The following is a 17,466-nucleotide window of genomic DNA, read 5'->3' on the forward strand; positions in this document are numbered from 1 at the left end:
GTGGCAACAATCGAAAGAGAACGCTTCACGCTACACAGCTGCCGGTCGTACGAATTTGGCGCATGCGCAGTTCTTCTATAGCAGCATTTTTCTTCTCATTATTTAATACCCACATCTCGTATATAAAAAAGTGATAATATACTTCTAACTTTTAATTAAATTACATATAAAAGTTTGAAAAAAGCGTAAGACGGAACTACAAAAGAATTTCTTTATAAAATAGTAAACGAATATTGAAATCGATCTATGTGGTAATAATTAAAACCTGAATACACACACACACACACACACACACACGTATATATATTTATACTCGTATAAATTAAAAAGATTAAAAATAAACGGTCGAATTGAAAACCTCCTCTGTTTTCTTTAAATATCTGTAAAAAAAAAAAAAATTGAATTTGTTTTCCGTTGTCTATAAAATACTATTTTTTTTTGTGTAAATTCTGATAAATCACTCAAGAGGAAAGTCATTTCAAAACTACGATATGGTAGAATCCTTTATTCGAAATATACATATTTGGAGGAAAAAAATAATTGAAAATATCCGTACTTAAATTATAAGCAAATCGCACTTATTAATTTTATAAAAATAATGGCATAATATTAAAAATAATTAAGCTGCAATATTGTGACCTTTAAAAGTTTTTCCTCATACGTGATAAGAAAAACTGAAGGTATCCTTACTTAGATTATAAGCAATAATTCGCAATTATAATTTTAATAAAAATAATGCATAATATTAAAAAATAATTAGGCTGATATATTGTGACATGTTAATTACACAATACGTGTAAAAATATTTTTATCACAAGATAAAATAGCAAAACAAGTTACATCTACTTTTGTATTTCTTTTAAATGATTTCAATTTAGTTGGACTGTTTAGTCACCATTCGTGTGTACAATTATCTTACAAAGGTAGGATTTTTATAATATTTTTAGTCGCATATTAATAATATTTTTTTTACAACTGTATTATAAAGTTTGAATTACGCGTCTAGAAACCTGTATCATAATGAGGCTCATTATGAAAAAAAATTTCATTATCATACAGGTATTCAACCAATCAAAAATTTATTTTTTTCAACCTCTTACCAATCAAAAATCGTTATTGTTTAATGTACCAGCTGTTTTGTTACTTGCTTTTTTTTAGGATTTTGAGGTCACAGTGGACCACTTTAGTCTTTGGTTCGTCTTTTCTTTTTCTTTTTTTTCTTGATTGCTTCCCAGTACGTCCATTTTCCCCATCAGTAAGTCGTCTTTTATTTATGCATGTTCTTAGAATTCTTCATTCTATTCTTTGCATCTCTGCTGAGTAGTTAATGTTGGATTTTAGTTTGAAGAGTGTTTCGCTTCCATATGATAGTATAGGTCTGATTACGGTTTTGTAATGTCTGAGTTTGGTATCTGTTGAGATGCATCTTTTGTTATATGTTGTTTTGGTGGTATTTTGTGCATAATTAAGCTTTTGTGTTTTTTCTTTCCAGTTTATTTTTTCTTTAAGGTCATGTATGATTTTTCCCTTTCTCACTTCTTCCCCGGTTTTCGATTTCAGTTGGTTTTCGATGAATTTCGGTATAGGTTCATTTTGCTGCTAAGCAGAAACCACGGTAAAATTCTTTGTTATTCGTAATTTAAAAATAAAGCTTTTTCCGGACACATGTTTATTATGAACTTTTTTTCATTATTTTAAACAGAGAAACACAGCTTCAAAAGTTAACGGCATTCTTTTGGAGCACTCATCAAACACTCATTCTGTCGCTCTGAGCGCGCACACGACGTATTAACATTACTTATTTGACAGATGTAATTAATTACTTCATTTCCATGATTTACCTACCAATTTTTTTGCAATCTCAAGCAATTTTTTTTCATCTGACATCTTCAGTTATTTGCTTTACATATTCTAATTTTTTAATTCCATTTTAATTTAATTATTTTAATTTTAATTAAATTTATTAAATCCCCTTCATCTTCTCCCATTTCCCTTTCCCCCTTCCTTTTTCCTCTTTTCTTTTTTCTCTTTTCCCTTTTCCCCCTTTTTTATTTTTCCCATTTTCGTCTTCTTCCCTTTTCCTTTTTTCGATTTTTCCCTATCTCCCTTTTCTGATTTTTCCCTTTCTCTCTTCTTCCCCGTACGTAAACCGGTCCAGTAATTCTTTTAGTCTATAGCGGACACACTTATCGGAAACATTGCAATGAAATCGTAAAATATTTAGTATAGCTATGTTGCTTTTACGTCCAACAGATAGCGCTGTTAACTCGAAATTTAGTTTTTTATCGATTTGAACCCCTTAAAATCGAAATTTTGCAAAATCCTATCTTAGTGTACGCCTACTTAAAGATATGAAGGTACCTTGAAAATTTCAAGTCTCTACCTAGAATAGTTTTAGTTGTACGTTTATTATGAGTCAGTGAATCAGTCAGGACATTCTCTTTTATATAAGAGATAATAATTCATTATAAAATTTAGTTTTTTCAATTACTATTACTTTTTTCTTTTCATTTACATTTAGTGCTTTTGCAAGAGATTTACACTTTGTCAGAATTTATAAATATTGGTGTGGACATTTAAATTAAAAAGATGCTTATAAAATATAAAGAATACTAATGTATATTTATTATCTCCAGTCACTAGCAGAAATGAATTTTACATCTGATATATTTTATAATAGCGACTGGGGTGGTAAATATTATTGTATGTTTTTAAATATAAATTTCGATATACACATTTATGTACAATTTAAGTACCGTAGATTTGTTATCTTACAAATCTAAAATTCAGTTAGACAGGGTCTAACTTTGCAAATTGTTCACTTCTCATACGTTTGTTAATGTGATTTTGTAAAAATACTTTGTGAGCAAAATAAAGAATAAATAATATACACTAAAATAAATTATTAAGAATGGCTAAAAACTCAAAATATCTTGATATTTTAATAATAAAAATTTTGTCTTCTAAATTAATTAGAGATTACACTGAAGAAGATAACGCTAAAATGTTTTTTTTTTTTTTTTTTAAATAACTTTAATATGAACTCAATTTGTAATAGAACGTGATCTAAACCTACAATATTTATATATGACAATAGTGCCAACTATTGAATCGTTTTTTATTTTTGTTCCAGGTAGTAGAAATGTTGTTATCAATAATTATTCACATTTCATTTCTACAGTTTCAACACTTAAGCAATGCTGATTCTGCAGAATTGATGCAAATAGTAGATCCTATTGATACCACCAATTACCAAAAGTATTTATTTATGACTACGATAAGTCAGCAGAATTATACAAGAAAATTCATTGTAGATGTACTGTGGAAGGGCATATCTGAATTATCAAAAAATAAATGGAGTGGAGATATGATCCATTGTCTAACAAAACTGGAAAATTATTATCAAGCAAAATTATTGTCATTAAAACCCATGAGTTATGGGCTTTAAAAAGTAAGTAATAGAAATCATATTAAAATAAGTAATTTATAGTTCCAAAATCCTTCAATTATAATAATGATAATTCTTGAGAATTCCCGATTTTGAAAGTTTAATTACAAACTATAAAAAGATTTAATATATTTCATATTGTTTCAATGTGTTTAATAAAGAACATTAAACAATCAATAAAAGCTTACAAAACTACCAAAAGAGTTATAGCCAGAAAACGAAAAGAAAAAAAAACTGAATATATATAATTTTTAGAGGACGAAAATAAATTTTAAGAAAATCTTTTCTAAAAATATTCATACACAGGTTAAGCTTGACAAACTTGCTTATTTAAAGTTTTCTCTCAACCTGCAATCCCCTTCAATAAAGGCTAAAATAAGAATAAGTTTTCTGCGTTTTAGGTCCGGGGATATTTTTTTAAAAAATGTAATCATTTCTTGATAGCTCTATGTCGAAGTATAAACTTTCAAAGAGATTTTGAAAAAAATATTTAAACCAAAGGGAGAGAAAAAATATTTCAATTTTAAGAGATGGAGGTTGATTTTTGACAATTTTTTTAGAATTATTTATAAGTACATTGTATGTAACAAATTTGAATTAACAACACCAGTGATACAGACGTGACTTTTGCTACACCGGCCTTTGCGGCACGGATACGAGACTGGTGCGTGAGTGAAAAGTTTCTGGCGAGTGACCATCAAGCCATTTTAATAAGTATAGAAGATGAAAGCCTACAGGGAACTGGGAGGCCGGTCACTCGCGGTTGGACTACCAAGGGTTTTGACCCGAAAACATTTGTGGAGACTCTTGACTTTAGCGGGGTGCGTGAGACTACCATTGCAGAGGATGGAGCTGCAGGACTGGTTAACCGTCTGAAAAGTGCCTGTTTCGCTCTTCTGTCCAGCAGGTATTGTTGGAGGAGTCGTTTATCCAATATATCGGTGGTCCGAAGACATAGCTCGTAAAAGTAAGGAGGAGGAGGGTCGAGCAACAAACACGCATCCATGCACTTAAACAACTGTACATGGAACGCTGCAGGACCTCTAGGGACGAGCTTAATAAGCTTATTCGGGATTCGAAAAGGGCTTCCTGGAAGCGATTCATCGCTGAGACAGATACAGACCCGCGGGGAGACCATTCCAGACCGTTGTTTAAACGGTATTGAACCAGAACATTTTTGACCCTAGATTCCGGTGATGTCCAAAATATAATAGACGGACTGTTCCCTCGTGAGGATGGAACTTTGGAGGACGTGGAAGAAGATGCGAATCCCGGCATCGTTTCTCATGGAAGAGGAGTTAGTGGCTGCAGTTAAACGGATCTCGCTGGATAAAGCGCCGGGACTGGACCTACTGCCGAGCCGGACAATTAAAATGACAGCCGAGACCGATCACGGTGCCTTTTTGAGGGTGTACAACAATTGTTTACTAGGAGGAGTGTATCCCCAGAGATGAAGGTGGCAGCGCCTGATACTGGTCCCTAAGCTAGGAACGGATCCGGTGCTGCCGTCTTCCTATAGACCTCTGGCAGTGATTGACACAATATCTAAGTTATTAGAACGCACACTTCAACAGAGGTCGCACACTGCAACGTAGCTGGGCTTTCGAAGAAACAATTTGGATTCCGTAGAGAGATGTCGACCTTAGATGCGGTAGCGGAGGTTGTGGGGATGACGAAAAGAATAACTCGTGAGAAGAAGTTATGTGTGCTCGTGGCGTTGGATATCCTCAACGCTTTTAATTGTGTGATCCACGGCCTCATCGGGACCGCACTGATGAACAGGAGACCCTACACCTTTCAAGGATAATATTTTCTTATCTCAATGGCCGCAAACTCATCTGCGAGGCTAAGGAACGGACCAGTTGAACGGCGTATAGATAGGGGAGTACCACAAAGGTCGGTTCTTGGACTGACCCTTTGGAATATTGTCTACAACAGTATATTCCGGGTTCCATTACCGCCGGAAGTCATGGTTGTAGGGTATGAAAACGACCTTGCCCTCGTGGTTGAGACGACCACACTGAGGGAGTCCGTGGCCCGAATACAGGAGTCCTATGCTGCGGTTAGAGATTGGATGACAGGAGCAGGACTAACCATGGCCCTAGAAAAGACTGAGGTTGTTGTAACAAGTACCAAGAGAAGACCAACTTTGAAAATGGTCCTTGAGGGTCAGACGGTAGTTTCGAAGTATCTAAGTGTATGGATGGATGCGAGGTTACGCTTTGGCACTCATGTTATGGAGACGTGCCAAAAGGCATAAAAGGTGAGATGGCTAATAGCTTGCTACCAAATAACGGGGGACCCAGTCAGCAGAGGAGGAGGTTGCTGTCTAGAGTTGTGTCCTCTGTGCTACTATATGGTGCCGAAGTCTGGGGAGGAGTCACCAAATATGGTAAATATAGGGGTGCTCTATAAGAGATACAAAGAAGGAGCTGTCTCCGAATCACAGCAGCGTACCGCACGGTATCTCACGAGGCTGCGGTAGACCTTAAGATACTTCGTAGGAAGAGGATGAAAGAACTAGTTGCTCCAACACCCGCTGAAAAAAGGTGACTGGCCAGTTCCATCATGGAAGATTTGAGAAGGGAATTGCCGAGAAAGTGGGATGAGAGAGGGGTCGATGGACGTACCGCATGATCATGGACCTGGAGGGTTAGTGCAGGCGTACCCATGGCTCACTGGATTACTCTCTTAGACAGTTTCTGGCGTGCCATGGGGGATTTATAGAGTACCTTTATAGGTTTGGACTTGATTACTTCCCATGTTGCCCGTTTGTGAGAGTGGATGAGACAGCATACCACATTTTGTCCAGCTGTCCCAGATTCGAGGATCATAGGTGTGAAGCATTGCATACAATAGGCAGAAGGGACATGTTTACCTGAGGAACTGCAACGGATCATGCTTGAGAGTGCAAGTAATTAGACGGCCGTAGCAATGTTGGTCAGGAAGGTAATGCAGGAGTTCTATGCCTGGAAGGAGTCTCGCAGGGGCCGGCAAAGAAGGGATCCCAGAAGGCGTTTGGGAGGATATGCTTTCGGTTGAACGCCCCCGTACGTGTGTGGGTCGTCTGGGTGTGATGAGGTCGAAGGCACTTCTCTTTTGCGTCCTGTGGTGGCCTATGGTATGTTGTATGTCAATGAGGGTTTATGACGACTGTGTGTGTTGTTGAGGGATTTGTCTATGATGTGATTGTGTGTGTGTGTGTGCGCGCGCGCGCGTGTGTGTGTGTGTGCTGCTGTTGTATGTTGAGTAAGTTTTGACGAATGTGTTGTTAAGGGGATGGATGTAACTTATGATGTGTAGTAGCTACGTATGTAGTTTGTGGTTGCTGTTAAATTGTGTTACATGTGTGGTCCGGTTTTACCTTGTGTCATCTTGTTCGTGTGTGTGACTTTCTGAGTGGTGTTTATTTGTGTGTATGGGTGTTTTGCCCTTCCTGATGAAATGCACACCAGCTGTAACAGAAAGGGGTTAGCCAGGGGTGGAGATTTAGTCGGTAGTGCGCAGGGATACAATACGCACCTAATATCATCTTGCAGAACCTGTCGGCGAGTCCGACACTGCTTCAGCACCCGTAAATGCTTCGGTGCTCTTTAACAATAAATAAATAAAAATCAATTGTGAAATACGAGGTCAAAAGCAGTGCAATTCACATCCACAAGTACATATATATGTTGTTTTTTTGGTTTAGATGAACTAGTTGGACTCTACAACGTAAAGATCTGAAAAAAACCGATATCCTATTTTTGCCATACTTTCCATGATCACCACACTTTCCTTTTTAATATACTTATTGTAACTATATTCACTGAGAAAGTATTATATAAAGGATGGTGCAGATAAAAGCTTATTCCTAATTGTAAATCATTTAAAATGTATTTTTAATGGGAGTTGGAATAAGTCATAGATAAAAGTTAAGAATCTACAAGTAATTTAAACATTTTGGATATTCAGCTTGGATTGTTCAGAATATCCAACCTGATGTATGGAAAATTTTTATAATTCTTAATATTTATTATTTGCATGAAATAAAAAATTATTCGTATCGACTGATCTCTTTGCCCTATTATTAATAATATGGATTAAAAACAAATAATACTATTCAAAAAAAAAACAAAAAAACGTGAAAAAATAGATAATTTAGATATACCCTATATTTCGTAATTTTTGTTATGAATAATAATTGCAGGTTCGAGAGTATTGGTCAGGCATTTTTCATATGCTACAAATTCATTATCTGTCACATAATATTGAGGTCACCCTATTTTTGTCTTTGCATGACCAAATAAATAAATTAATAACGATGTTTACTGTTTGAATCTGTAGGTATCGTTCATTAATTTAAAATGCCGTTTTTTCTTTTGAGTCCACAATGGACCAGTTAGTCAATCAATTTCAAGTCTTCTTTGAAGAACGCAATGCCTTTTAACGTTACGGTTCTGCTAGTACGTTTTAGGACGGTCTGATGATCTATATTTCCGCATTTTGTCTATAACCTCCACTATGCGTCTTTGGGTCTTTTCTGTAGAGAATCTGTGTGCTTTGACAGTGTTGTTTATTTTTGTCTCATCGAAATTGTCCTCGATACTCGGTCTACGAGATCCTTCTTAATTTCTCTGGCGTATTTTCCACAAGTTTTCTTTTCCAAATTCCTAAAAACCAGTTGTTTCAGAATTCGGCCTTCAGGCATTCTTAAGATGTGGAAAAGTAAGAAATTCTTTTCTTCTTCATTGCGCTGATAATCGGGTCGATTTCTTTATATACGGTTTCGTTAGTGGGAATTCACCGGACCCCATTCTTCTGGTAATTTTTGTCTAAAAGAGGTTCTGATAATCCTGCATTCTGTTTTAATTTGAAAAATAGTTTCACAGGGGTAGAGCGCCTCTGGGAGAACGACTCGTGTCGTTCTCGATAAGAACTATCGCATGAAAATAAACAAGAACAAAACAAAAGTAATGAAATGTAGTAGAAATAACAAAGATGGACCACTGAATGTGAAAATAGGAGGAGAAAGGATTATGGAGGTAGAAGAATTTTGTTATTTGGGAAGTAGAATTACTAAAGATGGACGAAGCAGGAGCGATATAAAATGCCAAATAGCACAAGCGAAACGAGCCTTCAGTAAGAAATATAATTTGTTTACATCAAAAATTAATTTAAATGTCAGGAAAAGATTTTTGAAAGTGTATGTTTGGAGTGTCGCTTTATATGGAAGTGAAACTTGGACGATCGGAGTATCTGAGAAGAAAAGATTAGAAGCTTTTGAAATGCGGTGATATAGGAGAATGTTAAAAATCAGACGGGTGGATAAAGCGACAAATGAAGAGGTATTGCGGCAAATAGATGAAGAAAGAATCATTTGGAAAAATATAGTTAAAAGAAGAGACAGACTTATAGGCCACATACTAAGGCATCCTGGAATAGTCGCTTTAATATTGGAAGGACAGGTAGAAGGGAAAAATTGTGTAGGCAGGCCACGTTTGGAATATGTAAAACAAATTGTTAGGGATGTAGGATGTAGAGGGTATACTGAAATGAAACGACTAGCACTAGATAGGGAATCTTGGAGAGCTGCATCAAACCAGTCAGTCAAATGACTAAAGACAAAAAAAAAAAAAAAAAATTGATCCCGAATATTTAATGCAATTTTAAAGTAAAACTTTTATTAAAAGGCTTCTGACAAAAGTTACAAACATAATTTTTCTCTTTTGTATGAATATTAAGATGTCTTTAAACTAGAAGGATGACTCAAAACCTTTTCTCAGAAGTTACAAATATAATTTTTCTCTTCTGTATGAATATTAAGATGTGTCTTTAAAATGTCTTTACGATTAAATGACTTTTGACAACAAGTTACAAATATAATTTTTTTCCTTGGTATGAATATTTAAATGTAATTTTAAAGAAGAACTTCGACTAAAAGACTTCTGACAGAAGTTACAGATATAATTTTTCTCTTTTGTATGAATATTAAGATGCGTTTGTAAAATGTCTTTACGATTAAATGACTTTTGACAAAAGTTACAAATATAATTTGTCCCTTTTGAATGAATATTAATATGTGTCTTTAAACTACTTCTTAAATGAAATGACTTTTGACAAAAGTTACAAATATAATTGTTTTCCTTGGTGTGAATATTTAAATGCAATTTTAAACTAGAACTTCGATTAAAAGATGTCTGACAAAAGTTACAAATATCATTTTTCTTCTTAGTATGAATATTTAATTGTAATTCTAGAGAAGAACTTCGATTAAAAGACTTCTGACAAAAGTTACAAACATAATTTTTCTCTTTTGTATGAATATTAAGATGTGTCTTTAAAACATCTTTACGGTTAAATGACTTTTGACAAAAGTTACAAATATAATTTGTAATTTTTGAATGAATATTAAGATGTGTATTCAGACTACTTTTTAAATGAAATGACTTTTGACAAAAGTTACAAATATAACTTTTTTCCTTGGTATGAATATTTAAATGTAATTTTAAAGTAGAACTCTGATTAAAAGATTTCTGACAAAAGTTACAAATATAATTTTTCTCTTCATTATGCGCAATAAGGTGGGATTTTAAATCATTATCATGAACAAAAAATTTTTGACAAATGTTACTATTATTTTTTTTCTTTTTACCATGAAAGTTAATGGGGTCCTTTACATAACATTTACATCTGAATCTTTCATCACAACATTCACAAACCAATTTCTTTCCTTTCTGGATAGGTAACTTGTTTTTACTAATTATATTCTCGATTAAATTTGCTTCTGTCGTTACATCATCATATGCACACTTACATTCAATGGATTTGTTTTTTATAATTCCCTCATTCACAGAATTATTTACACATCTCTTGCAAGTAATACAATGCTTGGTACTTCCCTTGATGGTTCCTTTCTTGACAGCAACCTGTAAAATTAAAAATAACTAATAATTACAATCACAAATGAAAGGGACAAACTAAAAGTCAATGTCCAATTATGATGGAACAAAAATAGCATCAGTCGTTTTTCATGGAGTTCGCTCTTACAAGGCACACGTACCTCGACATGCTTGAAAACTTTGCTGTTCCTCAGATTCCTGCAGGATACAGTTTCCAACAAGTTGGTGCTCCACACCACACTTTCATAGAGATGTTACCATGTTCCTGAACAACGCACAATATAACATCTCCAAATATTGTATCAGATGAAAGGTCCAATTCGATAGCCACCTAGATCTCCCAGATATCACTATTTAGGACTTTTTTGCTTGGGGTTTTATTACAAGATGTAACAACGAAAAGTTTGAGATATGTATGATTTAAAAAAAAACTGCTTAAGGACCAATAATACATAATTAAATAAGATTTAATAATTACATAAGATCCAATAATACTGCAGATGTTCCAAAACATCTGCACAGAGTTAGATAATTGTTCTAGATGTCTGCCAAGCAACAAAAGATGCGTACATTGAAGTTGAATAACCTACATTAAAATGTGGAGTTACTGTTTATAAAAAAAAAGAAATTATATTATCTGGTTTTCTTAATTAAGCTGTACACTTTCACACTGTACAATTAGATACTTTTAAACCAGACACCCTGTAAATAAAGTGTATGTATGTATATATAAACTAAGCAAACATTATTAATAATATATAATAATATAATTTTATATTATAAATAATAAGATAAACAATATATATTAGAGAATAATAATACATTTATAATAAATAAAATTAAAATACCACTTACTGCTTGCTTTTTTTTAAATTCTTGCAATTAACACTTTTTTGATGGTCATCTCATCATCAATATATTAAAAAAAAAAATTACATTGAAAAAAGAAGGCTGTGTTCCTCCTTCTTAGTTAGATTGTTAAGAGTTATGAAAGTCAGATTTTTACAATCAGACTATGGCATAACATCCTTCCTTTTTTATATTTTAAATCTTTTTAAAAGGTTTTTAATATATCTGATGAAGTGGTGTGCACCTCAAAAGTGCTAATATATATATATATATATATATATATATACTCACATACATTACAGATTGTGTGTGTTATTACTCTAATCTATTCTTGTCAGTTGTCAACTATTCATCACTGCCATAAGTTTTGTTCCTTGAGTTGTGTTTTTCAAGAAAAATAAAGTCTGATGGATCAAGAAATGGGTTACTATAGTCGAAGCTAATCAGTGTTCTGGCATCTTTTCAAGGAACACATTGAATATTCGCTGAAAAATTTCTGAATGCCAGTATCCCAGCAAAGAGAACTATACAATTCAATTAAAAATAGCATACATCGGGGTTGATTTCAAATTCCTAAACAAAAAAGACGACCTTCTGTTAAGAATCCAGAAGTCACAGTCAATGTTCAAAGAACAATTTCTGTCTTTCTGAAAAATGTATATATTAGTTATCACAATAAAGTGAAGTAAAATGCACATCCATAAAATTCTTCATGATTTAAATTAGAAACCATATCAGGTAATAACTTGTGAAAAGAAACGGAAACATCTTAATGCCAGACCAGCTTCTCTAAAATATTGTCGATGGACAAATAGACCGCACACTGCATTTTTGTAAGATGAGGAATTGTTTCAATTATCTAGGTTAATGAAGGAAAATCCTCAACCACACATTTGAGTGTCCGTTTTACGATGAGAAAATCAGTGTACAGTGTGCTGATCTGGAAATCATATAGTGGGAAGACCAATTTTTTTTACTGTACTGTAAATTCAAAAGTCCTCTGTACAATTTTCAAAAAATTCTACTCTTGATTAACAGATTGCGATAAAAACTGCAGCTTGTTCTAACAAAATGAGAAACAATCTGCTGCACATCGAACAATTTATTAGCACACATTCAAGCAGCTTTTACTGTGAACAGAGGATAATGGCCTCCTTGTTCCCCAGATGTGTCTACTTGCAATTTTTTTCTTTAGGTTTGTTAAAGGAATGGAGTTAATAAATCGAACTCTTACACTATCAGTAACTGGGTAGAAGTTCACAATAAGTAACTGAGGTCATCGACAACATTTTGCATCAGGTGACTCTCAGTATGATTGCTTTAGCATTGTTATATCAGCTCAACAAATAAAAAAATCGATGCAATTAAGTTTATATTAATTATTTATATAAAACAAATGAAATAATGTTAATGTACATATATAAACAGAAAAATCACAAAAAGATAATTCACAATTCAGAAGCCGCTAATGAAAATTATTTTGAGCATATATGTATATATATATATATATTATGTACATTTTGATCAGAATGCAGATAAATCGTGCTTTTTTTGTAATTAGTATTATTTAAAAATTCATAAACAGAGGAATGTTGTTTTTGTAAAAGAAAATTATTTAATTGTATTTTAAATAAATCTGCGTGAAGATTTTTCAAATGATTCAGCAGTTCAGAAGCATAATAAAGCCCTTTCTTATAAGATGAAGTATTGTGCTGAGTTATACGAAAACAGTACTGTTATCTGGTTCAATTTAGACGGATATTGTTATTTTTTAAGAATAAGTGACAATTTTTTTTAGCAAAGCTATCATATTCATAAATATACACACAAGGATAAATATAAATAAGATATTTAATTTTTTAAACATACGTCTACACGATTCATACTTATAAGCACCAGATAATGATCCCTATAAACCTTATAAGAATGAACCCTAGAGAAGAAATGAAAATAACTCAAGAAGGCAAAAAGAACATTTACTATGAGAAAGGATTGCAAAATATCTGTTTCCAGAAAAAACAAAAACCATGGAAGCGATATTTCTTACCCGAACAGAAGAAAAAAAGTAAAATACCGGAAAATGATGAAGGAGATATGGAAGAAAAAGAAACTGAAAAGTGAAATAACATGTATATAGAAAAAATCTGACTTAACAAGCGAGAATAAAACACTACAATTCAGCCAAACATGAAACCCAAATCATGTAAACGTACAACACCAAACACTAATATTAATACATTTATTTAACCCCCTTACCGGTTTTTTACAATATTACTCGTCATCTTGATAAAAATTGCCCTTGATGAAATAATTCATCATCCGCTGGGAGATGGCATAGGAGGGTTATAGGAGACATTGGAGAGTGCTCTGGAAGCTCGTATTAAGAAGTAAGTTTGCTATTATTTTTGTGTAATTTTCACTGTTTGCGTCCATGGATGTGACCATATGTAAATAACAAATAACAGACTTGTTTACTATAACCTAACTTTAATCATATTTTATGTGACAGCAATCTTTGTTATTATTTGAATTACTTACTAGTATTTTACAATATTACTGATATAAAAATTAGATGTTGTAAGTCCAAACATGACCTCATCTTTATGTCAAAAAAAAATACTAGACCAGTTTTCAAGGTTTCACCTGTGGAAACAGACTAATAATTATGTGATGTTTTTGTACGTAAATATTTATATGCTATCAGGAATTATTTGGAAGCCACATTGAAAGTTATTACATAAACAAGCCCCAATTTTTTACCCCTTTTTTTCTTTTTCTTTTTCTTTTTCCTGTTTAGCCTCCGGTAACTACCTTTCAGATAATACTTCAGAGGATGAATGAGGATGATATGTATGAGTGTAAATGAAGTGTAGTCTTGTACATTCTCAGTTTGACCATACCTGAGATGTGTGGTTAATTGAAACCCAACCACCAAAGAACACCGGTATCCACGATCTAGTATTCAAATCCGTGTAAAAATAACTGACTTTATTAGGACTTTCCAAATCTCTACAAAAGTTTGATCTCCTGCTGCTTTGTAATTCTTCATATCACCTAGTGCTCGGTAGATTTCTTTTATTGTGGGAGAGTAGATATTATCTGGTTGTGTTGTTATTGGGGTGTTAGTGTTGAAGTTTAGAAATTCTGTCAGTTTTAGGAGTGTGTTGAAATATTTAGCTAGGATTTCCGAACAGTTTTTATTATTATGGGCCAGTTTACCATTTTCATTCTTTATTAGTAGGGTTTGGGGTTGGGGTTGGTATTTTTGGAGCCAATTTTTGAAGATTTTGTACTAGTCTCTCAACTGTGTTTAATTGAATTCTTCTATTGATTTCAGTGTGTCTTTATAGTGTTGTCTCTTTATTCTCCTTAGGGTTCAGATGGTTTCTTTTGTTGGTTTTACTAGATTTTAGAAGGATATTTCTGATTTTTGGGATTGGTAAAATAGCCATGCTCGATGTCTCTTTTCACTGTTCGTCACCATTAATGTTTTTTTACAGGATTTCATTGGAGCTAATTCTTCTGTGATTTGTTTAATGTTATCAACTAGATCTTCGAGTGTACCTGTGACTGTTATTTTTTCTATTGCTTTTTGGTAATTTTCACTCTTGATCAGTTGGGTAGGATTCAATTTTCTTTTAGTTTTCGGGGCTTGGTGTTGTTGCTTTATTTGAGAAGTAAATTTAATTTTGACTACATAGTGGTCTAAGCCTGTGTCTACTCCTCTGAGGACTTTTACGTTGCAGATCTCCTTGAGGTGGTGTTTGTCCATGAAAACATAGTCCAGTTGCCATTCTCCTTTAGTGTAGTCAAAATGTTTCCATGTTTTGAATTTTCCTCTTGAAATATGTGGATTTTGAGATAAGGTTGTAGTTTCTGCAGAAATCGATGAGTCTCTGCTTATTTTTGTTTTCTTTAGGATTTCCCGATGATGTCATGATATCTTCTTTCTCTGCCTAGTGAAAACTGCAATTAATTGTTTAAGATGATTTTTGAGGATGTTATTTATAGTCAGGTCGAGCAGATCCAAGAACATTTCTGTTTTCTAATGGTCTTTTGGAGAGTTATTTTTATTATTAGTGGATGCACGGCCATTTACTATAGTGTAGATTTTATTACATTTATTTGGGGTGAGTGGTAAGGCTCTTGGGGATTGTAACTTGAATTCTTGTATGGAGTTTATTACTTTCAGGCTGACTAAAAAGCCTGTTCCAAACTGTGGGACATTTTTCAGTGCTTTCTATTTCTTTTTGTTGACTCTATATACTGAGATTCCATGGCATTGTCAGTGTTTCTTATTTCTTGCAGACCCATGATGAGAATTTTGCAGTGGTCAATTTGGCCAGTTATTATTTTTAGTTTACCAGTCTGCATCAGTGAGAGTAGATTGTATATGGAAATGTAGGTGATTTGCTTTGGTTTGATTTTGGACTTTGTATTTTTGTTATTTGTGTACGTAGTGTTGAGGCATTCCAGTCCTCCGATTGCATCCCACCGGGTTGGTCTAGTGGTGACTTTCCAAATCAGCTGATTTGGAAAGTCGAGAGTTACAGCGTTCAAGTCCTAGTAAAGCCAGTTATTTTTAACACGGATTTGAATACTCGATCGTGGATACCGGTGTTCTTTGGTGGTTGGGTTTCAATTAACCACACATCTCAGGAACCGTCGAACTGAGAATGTACAAGACTACACTTCATTTACACTCATACATATCATCCTCATTCATCCTCTGAAGTATTATCTGAACGGTAGTTAGCGGAAGCTAAACAGGAAAAAGAGAGTCCTCCGATTGCATGTTATCTTCTAAATGGCAGCCCACCATATCCAAATGCTGGCTTCTCTGAACTCTGGTGTTGTTTAGTTCAGACGATGGAGTATTTTTTAAAAGACCTTTCATGGTTGACTGTCAAGGGGTTACCTGTAGTGAGACTAGGTCCTGAGTTACAACTCTAGATGTGATCTAGTGAGGTGTGATTTGATGATAAATGAAGCTATGAAGTTTGTTTAGATTCAGTTCACCAGACAATTTTCTCATGTTTGATCCACATATAGCCAACAGCACTCTGTGGAGGCTCAATCTGACTTTTGTAAAAGTTACTTTGAAGAAAATTTAGAGTCTGATCTTAAATGTTACACCCAAATGTGATATATATATATATATATATATATCAATTGCAATCATAAGATTGGAATACATTTTCATTGTCTTGACTAAACAAATATTTGTTCTTAAAGTTTTAAAATATTTTAATTTTATTAACAAACAATTTTAAAAAAAATGAAATGTAAAAAGCTTAAAATTAATGTGTAAATGTAAACAAAGAAGAATTTATTAAACAAAAAATATCATTAAAGATGGGCATGAACCCAAAAACATTTTTTATATATGTGTATATATATGAGTTAAGAAATGAACTGCATGTAATCCAAAATTTACAATTTACAAATAAAGTAATAACAATGAAAAATACAGTAGCATGCCAATTTTCCAGATGCTCAACTAACTGGATTACTTAAATCCAAACTAGGCAATTTAAAAAAACCAATACATTATTTGAAAAAATAAATCTTTGCTTCAATGTAAATTATTTTTATTGATATTTATTTTACTGAGTTTTTCAATTGACATTTTTGTATTCATTTAGCAAAAACATATAGATACCAGCCTCTGTGAAACTAATTATAAAAGCAAATTTCTACACATTGCACTGTATTACTATATCTCTTTTTTCTTACATTGTACATATGTTCCAAATTTCTTCTCAATTACGGAAATACATTTACTTTTTTATTTTTTTTTTACTTAGTGTTTTACCTATAAACATTAAAATGATATCTGCAGTATATATGATAAAACGTTTTTAAATTGTCCTTTACAATTATCCAAATTTGGCCATGCAAAGGTCCATCTGGATAATTGGTGTTCCACTGTATGTAAAATCTAATACCCTTACCACTTTATTTTCATCTTTTAAATTTTCTGATTTAACTAAGTCAGTCTCTTCAATTGCTAACGGATCTTTTTCAACATCACCATTACTAATATCAAGAAGTTCCTCTTCCAGTTGTAGTAAATTTACTTGCTGAAATAAAAAAAAAAACATGAATGTTACAAAGTAAATACGTTCATGACTTTTTGTAAAATTTATTAAATAAAAATAAATTGTATCTCTAATTTGCTTATTATTATTATTAGGTGACTTTAATATGCCAAGTTTCGCTAAACGTTATCAAAAAATGCTGCTACTCATCTTACTGACATTAGTGTTAATATTGCTTACGGTGAAA

The 17,466-nt window shown here is 33.1% G+C and overlaps 1 protein-coding gene across 1 annotated transcript in view; it reads right to left on the bottom strand.

The window, feature by feature from the left end:
* LOC142317927 (uncharacterized) overlaps nucleotides 1-17,466 on the bottom strand; it is a 29,533-nt gene that overhangs the window by 839 nt on the left and 11,228 nt on the right. The window contains exons 3-4 of the mRNA XM_075354465.1: nucleotides 17,133-17,261; nucleotides 9,894-10,356 (exon numbers count right to left, since the gene is read on the bottom strand). Coding sequence (XP_075210580.1) covers nucleotides 9,894-10,356; nucleotides 17,133-17,261 — 592 coding nt within the window. The remainder of the gene's footprint in view (nucleotides 1-9,893; nucleotides 10,357-17,132; nucleotides 17,262-17,466) is intronic.

This window comes from Lycorma delicatula, chromosome 1 (genome assembly GCF_047948215.1).
Source record: "Lycorma delicatula isolate Av1 chromosome 1, ASM4794821v1, whole genome shotgun sequence".
NCBI classification, from domain to species: Eukaryota; Metazoa; Arthropoda; class Insecta; order Hemiptera; family Fulgoridae; genus Lycorma; species Lycorma delicatula.